The 11,766-nt window shown below is 53.9% G+C and overlaps 5 protein-coding genes across 5 annotated transcripts; 3 read left to right on the forward strand and 2 right to left on the reverse strand.

Annotated features, from left to right (window-relative positions):
• Nucleotides 1-791: 791 nt before the first annotated feature.
• Nucleotides 792-983, forward strand: B0H65DRAFT_419847 (uncharacterized protein; the record flags this gene model as incomplete). The annotated part of the gene is made up of 1 exon (XM_062824239.1): nt 792-983. The coding sequence occupies one exon, from the start codon at nt 792-794 to the stop codon at nt 981-983; it is 192 nt and encodes a 63-aa protein (XP_062683779.1).
• Nucleotides 984-2,061: 1,078 nt separating this feature from the next.
• B0H65DRAFT_419452 (uncharacterized protein) lies at nt 2,062-3,522 on the forward strand (the record flags this gene model as incomplete). Its single annotated transcript, XM_062824209.1, has 2 exons — nt 2,062-2,446; nt 2,510-3,522. 2 exons carry the CDS (start codon nt 2,062-2,064, stop codon nt 3,520-3,522), a joined length of 1,398 nt encoding a protein of 465 aa, XP_062683780.1.
• Nucleotides 3,523-4,325: 803 nt separating this feature from the next.
• B0H65DRAFT_454931 (uncharacterized protein) lies at nt 4,326-6,199 on the reverse strand. Its single transcript, XM_062826212.1, has 3 exons — nt 5,835-6,199; nt 5,613-5,667; nt 4,326-5,178 (listed from the first exon to the last, which is right to left on the reverse strand). The coding sequence occupies exons 1-3, from the start codon at nt 5,872-5,874 to the stop codon at nt 4,734-4,736; spliced, it is 540 nt and encodes a 179-aa protein (XP_062683781.1). The 5' UTR covers nt 5,875-6,199; the 3' UTR covers nt 4,326-4,733.
• A 432-nt stretch (nt 6,200-6,631) lies between these two features.
• B0H65DRAFT_567087 (tyrosyl-tRNA synthetase) lies at nt 6,632-8,593 on the reverse strand (the record flags this gene model as incomplete). The annotated part of the gene is made up of 5 exons (XM_062830349.1): nt 6,632-7,379; nt 7,433-7,735; nt 7,790-8,271; nt 8,335-8,349; nt 8,416-8,593. 5 exons carry the CDS (start codon nt 8,591-8,593, stop codon nt 7,125-7,127), a joined length of 1,233 nt encoding a protein of 410 aa, XP_062683782.1. The 3' UTR covers nt 6,632-7,124.
• A 916-nt stretch (nt 8,594-9,509) lies between these two features.
• On the forward strand, nt 9,510-11,452 carry B0H65DRAFT_89561 (amino acid permease-domain-containing protein). Its single transcript, XM_062831533.1, has 3 exons — nt 9,510-10,779; nt 10,830-10,909; nt 10,961-11,452. The coding sequence occupies exons 1-3, from the start codon at nt 9,613-9,615 to the stop codon at nt 11,421-11,423; spliced, it is 1,710 nt and encodes a 569-aa protein (XP_062683783.1). The 5' UTR covers nt 9,510-9,612; the 3' UTR covers nt 11,424-11,452.
• The last annotated feature ends 314 nt before the right edge of the window (nt 11,453-11,766 follow it).

Raw genomic sequence — 11,766 nt, forward strand, 5'->3', positions numbered from 1 at the left:
GATCGACGTTGGGGGTCGGAAATCTTTTGCCTTGCGGGATTGTGCGTCTCAGGAAAAACAGGTCCTTCGACTAAGCGTATCCGAAGATTAATCTACGGCAGTAAGCATGGTGCTTTGATGCCGTGCTGCATGTTGGCCATGGGTCGAGCAGCCGTCAAGGTGCTTGTATAGCAGTGCTGATCCAGATCGTAGAATCTCTTGGGGTCGCATCAAGCCGCGGCAGAACCTACTTGTAAAGAAGACGTGACCGGGTACCGACCCAGCCAACGGCTCATCCGGACCGCAAGATCGAGATGTGACTCTCGTGACGGCGCTGCTACCAGAGACCAGCACACAGTCCGGCTGGTCTTTCGAGGGGCCGACAATATTGGACGCAACCTGGATCCAAGGTGCCTTTGGTAAGCCGCAGGTCCAGATCGGACTTCAATTTCCCTCGGTGAATTGGTGTGTTTTCTAGCCTCGCATTGTCTTTTGAACTGTTTTTGTGTAACCATCTCTGACAGAATGCTGACCATGAAGCTTTCTCCGTCCCCAAAGAGTCCTGTTTTTTTGGTGTTTCTTCCTCGTGCAATGTTCCAGGTACGCAGGCAACGCTGGCAACATGCGAAACAGCTAAACAGTAAGCCGCTGGAGATGAGCCAATGATAATTGGGGGTTCCTCGGCTAGAGTACCATGGATATCTGGCGACGTTGAGCGTTTAATAAGGATATCGGGATAAAGGACGTTTGATGGCATTTAGCCACTGATGCATGGAACAGCTAGCTCCGTGACAAGGGCAGGAGGATCGGCTATGTCGATTCATGATTCCGCAAATACTTCGAACGAGAGAATCGAAACAGTGCGGAACTTTCCTACATCTCATGCGATAACCAACACTCAATGGTATGATGTTTCCATGTGTGAACCATACTTTGAGCCGCTAAATGCTACCCTCCGTTATCAACACCAGCTACCGCAGTCAGGTACGAAAGGCTCGGGATAACATACGACAGTCCCCACGAGAATCAAATGTGGAATAGAAGCACAAGTGAGGGATATTAGAGAAACGAGCGCGCACTTGCGAACATAGATAAGAAACATAAAGACAGAGCGGCGGCTGGTAACAAGTGGAATGTCACAGATATAAAAATGGTCTTTCACTCATCCCTGACTTGTGATATGACGAAGGGATGGGGTTCAGTGGACTAGGTAAGAAATAAACAAGGTCGCTGCATCAATGTTTTGAAGTTGACCTTTCGGTGTGATTTTGGAATGGATTCCATATCAACGAGCCGTAATGTTGAAGTGTCAAAGACTGAAGCTATTCACAATGGTGAGTCGAAGTGGCCGTAAAAATAAACCGAACGTCATGGACAGTCCAATACGGACGGCTCGCTTTGGCTAGGAAAGGCCGTTACAAAACAGTGATAGGGATCACAATAATTTGAAAACACATCGGCCAGAGTCAATTAGGGATTCTTCCCTTCAGAAACTGCCTAGAATTTAGGTCCAAAGGAATATTAAATGCGCTTGGATGCGTGATAAGAGTATACCTAAGGTGTAATGTACTGACTGTAACGTGTTCGGTTTATTCTTACGACCGCTCGTGAGTCCAGGTGGGAGGGAACAGATTACCTTTCGTGTGCGTGTGGGTTTGATACGAGGGGTTGCTCTCTCGACAGGCACAAACAGAAATGGATTATAGCTCGCAATCGCAGCTACAGGCGACAAATTCGACGTTATAAACGAGTGATGGGAAGTTGAAGTTGAAGAGATGAAGTCGATGGACGTCGTTGAGACATGTGGAGCACCTTCACTGAGCGCCCAGCGCTAACCCTAATCGGCTAGGCCGTCCAGGCACGAACCACTCAGGTCCCACTGCGGGGCCCCTCTTTTGTGGTTCGTCAGTTGCCCTTGTCCATCCACCGTGAACTTGACCTGTACATCATTCTACAGCGAGCACCATCACCGAACGCGACAGCTTCCATCCACGCGACTTGAGTCGACGATTTCAAGACCAACATCCCACCACCGAAATCACACGACCGTATCCCCAAACAGAACCAACGCAATCACGAACCATGGCAGGGGAGGGACCGAAGCTCCTCTGGAACCCCGAGAACGTCAAGGATGTCGCCGAGTCGATAGGAATCAACTTGACCGAAGAGCCCCTCCGCGTCCTCACCCAAGATGTCGAATATCGAATTGGCCAGGTCGTCGTCGAGGCCCTACGCTTTATGCGCGCCGCCAACCGCACAACTCTGACAGTACAAGATGTCTCGCAAGCTCTGAGAGTTCTCGACGTCGAGCCCCTCTACGGATACGATTCCACGCGACCACTTCGCTACGGGGAAGCTAGCATTGGCCCCGGTCAACCGCTATTCTACATTGAAGACGAGGAGGTGGACTTTGAGAAGGTCATCAACGCTCCTCTACCAAAGGTGCCCCGCGACATGAGCTTTACTGGTAAGCTTCAGTCCCCTCTCACCCAAGCGTGACCTCAACACCAGCTAACTGTTGCCTTCCCAGCCCACTGGCTCGCAATCGACGGCGTCCAACCCTCCATCCCCCAAAACCCCACCACAGCCGAGACCTCCTCCAAAGACCTCCTGCCCAAGGGTCCCGGCGCTAACCCCGCCGTCGCCGCCCTCGCCGGCAACGACAACGTCGCCTTCCGCCCCGCCGTTAAGCACGTCATCAGTAAAGAGCTCATCCTTTACTTCGACAAAGTGCAAGCGGCCATCATGGACGACGACCCAGACGAAGAGAAGACGCGCCTGCGTTCTGCGGCTCTCGACTCGGTCCGCTCCGACCCCGGCCTTCACCAGCTCGTGCCTTACTTCGTCTCCTTCATCAACAACCAAGTAACCCACCGACTCGACGACCTCTTTGTGCTCCGCCAAATGATGGAGCTCACGGGCGCCATCCTCGAAAACCCCTCCATCTTCCTCGACCCTTACGCCTCCTCCCTCGCCGCCCCCGTCTTAACCTGCCTCATGGCCCGCAAGCTGGGCGGATCGGAGTTTAGCTTGGAAGGGACCGACGCTCTAAAGGACCAGTACCGCCTCCGCGAAGTGGCTGCCAGTCTGCTGGGTACCATAGCCAGGAAATACAGCAAGACCAATGCCCTCTTGCGTCCCAAGCTCACCCGCACCTGCCTCAAATTCTTCCTTGACCCTAGCAAGTCTCCCGCCGTCTTGTACGGCGCCATCAGCGGTCTTGCGGCAGCCGGCGGGCCCGAAGCCGTGCGCATTTTGGTTCTGCCGAACCTGAAGATGTTCGACGAGGGCATCCTCACCCCGCTCCGCGAAAAGGGCGAAGCGAGCCATTTCGAGTACGAAGCGCTTGTCGGAGGCATCATGAAGGCCATCGAAACGCTGGTGGAGGGCATCACCCTGCCTAATGTCGCCGACGTAGCCGAGCTGGAGAGGGAGGGCCAGTTGGTGATTGAGTTTCTGGGAAGGACGATCGGCGAGAGGGTAGCGAGGTTGGGCAACCAGCATTTGAATCGGGGCATTTTGGAGGTGAGGCATTTGGAGTAGGGATCCCGCGCCGACGAGGCCTTGATTATGGAAGAGAACGAGGTCGGTGGGAAGACTGAGGCGAGGGAGCGGTCGGGGAGTTCACAGACGATTGGGCGCACGCACACCCCTTAGCCTCCTGGTGCGGATGCGGATGCTGAAGCTAGCTGATGGGGATCTTCCGATGAGCTGATGGGAATCATTCTGCACTGGAGAAGGGGAAGGGGAAGAAGGCTGTTGCCGCTGGCTCGTCTCGCTCTTGATGAGCGTGAGCGTAGTAGTCGTGAACCGGCTACGTCAGAGACAGCTGGGCGCAGCAGTGAGAGTCCTTCAAACCTGACAACGACAACGATTGCCGGGACAAATTCACTAGAGGCGGTGGTACAACCTGTTGCTACGTCATCGTCGTCTAGTGCTGCCGAGGCTGCTGCTTCAGCTCACAATCTTGCTGGGGGAGGGGGAACCCATTACCCGCCCAACATCTCAAAATTGATTAATATGGATGGATGCTGAAGAGGTTAGGGCACAGATGAGGGTGAGGACTGAGCTCTGGGTTGAGTAACTGAGAGTGACTGGGGAAGAAAATGATCGGCAGCACACCGGTTTTGATTCCTACGCAGGCCACACATTTCTGCAGTTGTAACTTTATTGCCTTTTCTATCTTTTTATCACAGCGTGGCGTTTGGGTTTGGTTTTCATTTGAAGTCAATGGACTTGGTTAGTCGAATACACAGACAGGCTTGATGAAGTTTGTAATGATAGTCGGCTTTCGTGGCCTTGAAGTACGCAGTTACTGCTCAAAAAAATAAGCCAAGCAGCTCGTTCTTTGCTTGCCTTCCGGGCTGTTCCGTGATAAGTCCTTGCTGTGGTCATTCATTGGTCTACTTTGCCACCTCGACACCCACGTAATGGTCCATTAAACTGGATCATTGGGAATTGGCCTTCGTCTTACCGTCCCAGCCCAAACTGCCTGTCACATAGGTATCTGTTGTACGGATATCAAGATCGCATAATCGTGCTTCACACGAAAAAAAAGATTGAATGTTTCCATTCCAACACCTCACTCTCCTAGGTACTCATACAACACGCGACAATCCAGTTCTCTCCAATCTTTTCCGTGGATAATAACCGCAGGATTTGTCCAAGAGTCCTCTTCCTTCCACCCAATCTTTCCTTCCTCCTAATCCTCCTTTACTCTACCCCCTCAGCAAACCATCCCTAGTGGGAATGATTTACATGAAAAAAGCCAAGTAAAGACCGCCAACAATGCTCGCACCCCAAAAGTACCAACCAGTCTTGATAATCGTGGCCCTTGTAAACCCAATGCCCAAATCAAAAGCCAAGTGTCTCACACCGTTGATGGCGTGGAACACAAACGGCCAGGCCACCAAAAACTTGAGTCCGCCCTTGACAGCAACGGGCAGAGCAGCGGCGGCAGCGACGAGCGAGGCGGACTCCAGGTGCCAACCGACGAGAGGGGCGGCGAGGTAGGCGACGGCCGAGGCGTACAGGGCGCCGGAAAACGAGGCGCCCGTGATGCGCTGCCACGCCGAACCGCCGAACCAGGTCTGCTTGGGGTCGTAGATCTCGAGGTGGGGGGAGACGGGGCGCTTGAGACGTTGTTGGGCGAGGAGGGCGGAGGCCTCGGCGGGGGTGAGTTTGTCGGTTTGGAAGGTTCTGTTTTTTGGTGAGAGGGTTGGCGGTGTTAGTCTGGGTTTCGTTACGAGATGGGAGGTATGGATGGGTGGGTAATGTGTGATTGGCGAGTGTGGTGGTAGTTGGTGGTGACGGTGGTAGTGAGAGTGGTGATAACTAGTTGTGTTGGCTGGTTTTGGTGGTGGTGACGGGTGCTTCAGCGGTTGGGCGCGCGTATCCCGCCGGGTATCTCGGTAGCTTCCTGGTGTCTTTGCGCCGGTGCTGTTGTTGTTGGTGTTCCTCCTCTTTCTTCCTGGAGATAAATCTATCGCGACCGGTAACCATGGCGACGGGAGGGGAGGTATTGGGTGTGTAACCGCCGGAGCCCCGGACAACACAGAACCAGAGGACGCGGGATCGCAACATCGGTGACGGAGGAGAGAGTATATGTTCGAGAGAGGGGGGTCGGTGCCTACCTAGTCTGCATAGCAAGGGGAGCAAGCTTGAAGACGCTGCTAGGGGCAGCGGCCACTGTGAATGTTAAAGCGCGATTAGCCTTTCCATCTTCTTCACGATATCACGCGGGGACGGGGATAAGTCGCGTGGGCCGGGAGGTATAGGATGGGATAGATATTGCATCATTACTTGTTGCACCCAATGCGCAACATATAAAGACAAAGAAAAACGTTGAGACATACCCCGACGAAGGGCGGTGGTACCAGCGCGCTGAGCAATCATTTTGACGACGACGACGAAGTGACGACGGAGGGGGTGTGATGGTTGGTGGTTTGGGAGACAAGGTGCAGCAGATGAATCGCCGAGGACTTTCAGGCTGGTGTCGCTCTGTCTACCGGGATCGAAGGGGTGGATGTGGATTGGGGATTCTGGAGGTCAATCCGGTCAATCAATGATGTTCCATTTCCCGAGGACGTCCCGGGACCCGTTCGCGCATTCGTCGCACCCACGGCCACGCCTGTGAACCGCACTCGCTGCTGCCCTGCCCGCCAGAGCAGAGACATCGGGATGCGGCAACAAACTGGAGCTCTCGGCACCTCGGTATGAATGCGACCAATAGGAACAAAGCTAATTCGAATCTTGACCCTAACCCTCTGTCGTCATCCTTTTCTTGTCCCCAAGTTCCAAGACTTCCGGTAGCACGTGATGGCAGACAATCCACCCAGAAACCACAACCCCACTACGGGTGCACAGACCATCAGAAACTCGACCTACATCTACAAATCGCGCGCGTCGCAAATTCTTTTGAAACTTTCTTCTCCTTTTCTTCTTCTTCTTCAGATAGTCCGGGTTGTTCCAGCCATAGCATTGGGTTTCTTCAGTGAGCAGTGCATACGTGGCAAGGGAGCTTTGGTTCCCATGGACGCTCGAAGAAGAAATGATCCTTCGTTAATCTCTAACGTCAGTTAATCAGTCTGGCGGTGGTTTCATTCTGAGATCTACATTTTATCACCGTAGTAGGAGATGCTCTCTTTTATGAGGGTGTTTTGTTGTGTCCATATGGCCGCTCTTCGGAGTCTTGCGTCTGTTATCTAGATGCGTGCTGTGCTATATTGATTGTATACTGTACCGCCATGCCTCATAGCTTGCTTCTTAACGAAAGACGCCGGCTCTTGCGATGTGACGGCTGGAGATATGTGTGTGTGCCATTGCTCGGGGATGTGGAAGATGATCACTGCTGGTGGAGGTCACGGCTCAATAGTCTTTCTAGACTTTGACTTTCGTGCCGTGGAGAGAACACATTTCGTATCTTCCTGTCCCTTGATGCATGGTCATATGTGTCGCCGTATCGCGAGACCAGAGCTCTACCCATGCAGTATGCTCATGTATTGCAACATTGACCCAGAAACAAACCCTGACATTATACACTTTTATAACTCCCTTTATCTACCCTACATGACAAAACCCAGCCAAACATGATCAAAAAACAAAGACGCTAGATGCAAGAAAATAGTTCATCAATCAAACACATTCTATGCAGTCATTGCGTTTTCCGTCGCAGGCTCAGGAGTAGCCTCGTCCTTCGCATCCTGGTCCCTAGCCGCACCACCAGGGTAGCGGGTACCCTTGTTCTTGACCTTCTTCTCCTTCTTGACCTTGACCTCGGGAGGGTAGGCCTTGGTGGCAATCTCCTGCCACTCGGGAGAGGCCTGGAAGGCAGTCTGGATGGGGGCGAGGAGCTCGTTGATGGCGGCCGAGATGGCGGGCTTGACGAGTTGGGGAGTGAGCTGTGGTCATGTTAGTATCCTCTTCACTAGGATAAAGCGAGGCAACTTACAACATCGCTCTCGTAGTCGGCCTTGATCTTGGCAATGTCGGTGTAGACGAGGGGCTCGAGGTTGTCGCGCGAGCGGTCGGCACGGAAGCCCTCCTTGCCGAGAAGCTGAGCCGCGGGCAGCAGGACATACTCGATGAAGGAGATGAGACCGTTGCCCTCGGTGACCTTGGGGGCAGCCTCGGCCTTACGGATCTTCTTGGTGACGACATCGGGGGCGTCGAGGAGATCGATCTTGCTGTCGGGGTCGGAGGAAGACATCTTGGAACCCTGAAGACCTGGGACCATGGGGTTCATGATGTGGGCGCGCTAGCCGTACGTTAGTATCCCGTTGTGCTCTTCCTCAGCCAAGTGATCACATACCTCCTTGTAGCCCAACCTGGGAAGCCAGTCCTTGGCAGCAGCAAACAGCTTCCTCTGATCGACACCACCGAACTGAGCATCAACCTTGAGGTACTCCTCGTCGAGGACCTGGAGGATAGGGTAGAGGAGACCGGAAAGAGGAGCGTTGTCGGACTGCTTGACAACCTCAGCACCAGCCTTCTTGGCGTCGTGCTCAGAGACAAGGGTCGCGAGCTTGTAGACATCCATGATGTACTCGGGGCTCTTCTGGTAGGAGCTGCCAAGGACGAACTCGAGCTTGTCGGTAGGGACACCGACGGCCTTCAGGAGGGCGGTGATGGTGCGCTCATAGTACTTGGCGCGGTAGCCAACGAGCTCGACGGTGGACTTGAGGTTGTCGAGGACGGCGTGGATATCGGCGAGGAGGACGATGACATGGCAGCCGGCGGCGAGCAATTGGGCGATCTTGATGGCGGGAACTAGGTAGCCGCAGTGAGGACGGCCTTTAACGGGTGTCAGTTAGGTGTTGCGAGCATGTGAAGCGGTTTGCGACAAGTAGTACGGACCGGTAGTGGCAGTTCCTGTAGACGGAGCAAATGTGTTAGCCTTTAATTCTTCTGATGACATGGAAGTGGAGTCGTAATTACCCCAGTAAATCCTCGGGGCGCGGCCCTCGTCAATGACCTTTTCGATAATCTCGGGGTTGAGGACTTCGGCCAAGTTGACGTTGATGAGGGCAAGCTGCTGCTCCTTGGTCAACTTGTTGTCGCCAGAGAGGGCGAGCTTGGCGTCGGCCGTCGCGGCAAGAGTGGAATCGGTGGTCATGGTGATTATAGGTTCGCTCGTGTCGCGATATTGGGAAAAGGACAATCAACGGCGGCGCGTGTCTGGTTGGGATTCGCGATTGAAGATGGCTTCACAAATCCAATGGCCGGCCGATAGCGGGGTCGATAAGTAGGGCGGACTGAAGAGTCACTGCACCGGGCTGAAGACGGGAGGGGCGACATCTTTTTAGTGGACCCTTTGACAGGGGTCGGTAAGGCGGCTGAGGGCGGGAGCGCTGGGCCAGGCACGCCAGTCGCGGTGCAGTGCCAGCCGGGGGATGTCCTCTGCCGGGCTGTGTCGGGCCGTCGAGACGCCTGAGTCGTTTCGTCTCATTCATCGTTCACGCGCAATGACACGCTCGGATGGAGTCCGTCCGTCACATCTTCAACTTCAACCTCACTTTTCATCGCCTGGATATTGAATGGGCATTGCCATCAACGACACCTTCCCGGTTCATTTCAGTCGTGGCCACTGAATTGTCATTGCACTCTTCTCACTCAAAACTCATGCCGTTATTTGGACCATATTGGACCCCGCCGCCCCCCTCATCCGAAGATGTTCAAGATGGCTCTTCAGCAATGCCAAGAGCAGAACCACAACTGCAAGCGCAGATGTTTAGATCTCGGACTCCATCCGGCGCCGGAACACGGAGTCAGCACTGATCTCGTCTTCCGGCCGGGACACCCCCGGCGCACTCCGGTTGAACGGCAGACGTCCTCTGACCGGGAACACAATCCACTTCCGGATCGGGAATGGTGCTTGCAACAACCAACCACTGCAAATCGCTTCCCACGAGCACGCCATCGGCCCTAGGTACTAGTGATCACCACCACACTTGGTGGTTTGTCATCTGCCCATCACAGATATCAACATGTCAACATGTCGATGTTTCTTGGCTCACCGACCAGTGTCTTGTCAAGATCCTTTAAAAGAGGCCGTCTGTTAGCATTGTGTGCATTCCGTTTATAAAGTTTTGTCAAAATTCATCCTTCACCGTTTGAACATCCCATACCACCACAATGGGCACCGACCGAAAAGGGCCCAAGCCCTTGGCATCTCCGGACCTGGATGCCGCCAGTATCAACAGTGTTGCTGCTAGCGAGATCCTCGACGTCAACGGCCTACCCATCTCCGGAGATTCCCTGGAATATGCAGTACCAGAGTCAAGGAAAATCGGCGTCACAGGTGCCGTTTTCTTGATCCTAAACAAGATGATCGGAACGGGCATCTTCTCAACACCATCCAGCATCTTCGCTTCCACAGGCTCCGTTGGTATTTGCCTGTTGATGTGGGGCGTCGCTGGTCTTCTGACACTATCCGGACTCGGCGTCTATCTGGAATTCGGCCTGGCCATCCCCAAATCCGGAGGCGAAAAGAACTACCTCGAACGAGTATATCGACAACCTGCCTATCTCGTCACCAGCGTCTTTGCTGTTCAGATAGTCCTTCTCGGCTTCTCTGCCGGAAACTCGCTCGCTTTTGGCCGCTATGTCTTGCTGGCCCTAGGATACGACCTGCCTGACGGATGGCCGGCCCGGGCCATTGCCGTGCTGTGCATCAGTTTCGTCGTATTCCTCCACTCCGTTTTTCCCAAATGGGGGTTGAGGCTCACCAACGCACTCGGCGTGTTCAAAGTACTAGTCCTACTACTGATTGTCTTCTCGGGCTTCGCTGCATTGGCTGGCCATCGTCGAGTTCCCGACCCTCACAACTTTGACGACATCTGGTCTATCGAAAAGGGCGATGGATTTGGGGGCGGAGGAGCGTATGCATATGCTACTGCCCTCCTTCAGGTCGTTTACAGCTACAAGGGCTGGGAGAATGCCAACTACGTCATGGGCGAGCTGAAGCATCCCAAGCGGACACTCTCCATCGCGGCGCCCTTGGCGGTCGTTGGCGTGACCATTCTTTACGTTCTCGCCAACGTCGCTTACTTCGCTGCTATTCCCAAGGCTGAGCTGGCCAAGTCGGAGGTCATCGTGGCCGGACTCTTCTTCCGCAACATGTTTGGAGAGAGCGCTGCGGCCAAAAGTCTCCCGGCTCTTGTGGCCTTGAGCAACATTGGCAATGTTTTGGCCGTGAGCTTTGCACACTCGAGGGTGAACCAAGAACTTGCAAAGGAAGGCGTTTTGCCTGGAAGCAAGTTCTGGGCGTCGACCAAGCCGTTCGGCACGCGTGCTGCTTCAGTGAGTTGCTCGAGTCGTATGTTAGTGTTGTCATTCTGACTCTGTGATAGCTGCTACTCCACTGGATCGTGACTGTTATTGTCCTTGTCGGGCCTCCTCCCGGACCAGCGTACAACTTCCTTGTCAATCTGTGTGTTCCCTTCTTCCTTGCTGCAGGGGTCAACTCTAACTCTGGCATTAGATACACATACCCGAACGCCTGGATCAACGGCCTCGTTGCCGGCGGCCTCATCTACCTCCGCCTCAGCAAGACCGAAGGATGGAGCTCACCCTGGCGCACCTGGCTACCAGTGGTTTTCATCTACCTCTGCCTCAACATCTTCCTTGCCATTACCCCGTTCATCCCACCCAACGACGACTGGAATGCCGACGGCTACCCGTACTACGCTTTCCCTCTCGTTGGCACCGGAGTCCTTGGCCTCGGTGCTGTGTACTGGGTTGTATGGACCAAGGTTCTGCCTCGGTTTGGGGGCTATGAGCTTGTGGCTGAGAAGATTATTGATGAGACCGGGGCGGAAGTGGTGCGATACAGAAAGATTTCTGCGAGGAATGCTCCTTCTGCCGAGAGAGAATCACTCCTAAGGAGAAGACCTGTCGCCGGAGCCTCGGCAGATCACGGCAGTTACGGAACTACAGAGGCATGATATGAGTACACGATTGTTACGAGAAAGGGCATTGGCCTGGAGTTGCATCGGATAGATATTAGCTAGGGTATGCATCAAGGCGTTTGGGAGCGGTCTGCTTATTAATAGAATATATTTCACAGGTGCGTGAGACACCAACTTCATCACTTAAAAACATTGCTTATCTCGTAATCTGTGATCTCCGACGATGGACACTTCGGGAGTATGTAGCATTCAGCAACGTTTCTTAATGGAGGCTGATATACCTCCTGGACGTTTGCGATGTCGGATTGGCTGGAACTCTCGAGATTGATTGGGTTTAGTCTGCCCTCGTCCCAGCCAATGGGCTCGCTTCCTCGCCCGG

Source organism: Neurospora tetraspora (genome assembly GCF_033439725.1).
Source record: "Neurospora tetraspora strain CBS 560.94 chromosome Unknown B0H65scaffold_2, whole genome shotgun sequence".
In the NCBI taxonomy this organism is placed as follows: Eukaryota; Fungi; Ascomycota; class Sordariomycetes; order Sordariales; family Sordariaceae; genus Neurospora; species Neurospora tetraspora.

Bases quoted from the DNA above. Each gene is read 5' to 3' on its own strand.
- B0H65DRAFT_89561 (XM_062831533.1), top strand. From the start codon at position 9,613: ATGGGCACCGACCGAAAAGGGCCCAAGCCCTTGGCATCTCCGGACCTG. The intron at 10,780-10,829 runs GTGAGTTGCTCG...ACTCTGTGATAG, and splicing joins TCGGCACGCGTGCTGCTTCA to CTGCTACTCCACTGGATCGT. The intron at 10,910-10,960 runs GTGTGTTCCCTT...CTCTGGCATTAG, and splicing joins TACAACTTCCTTGTCAATCT to ATACACATACCCGAACGCCT.
- B0H65DRAFT_454931 (XM_062826212.1), bottom strand. From the start codon at position 5,874: ATGATTGCTCAGCGCGCTGGTACCACCGCCCTTCGTCGGG. The intron at 5,668-5,834 runs GTATGTCTCAAC...TAACATTCACAG, and splicing joins TACCACCGCCCTTCGTCGGG to TGGCCGCTGCCCCTAGCAGC. The intron at 5,179-5,612 runs GTAGGCACCGAC...ACCAAAAAACAG, and splicing joins CCCCTTGCTATGCAGACTAG to AACCTTCCAAACCGACAAAC.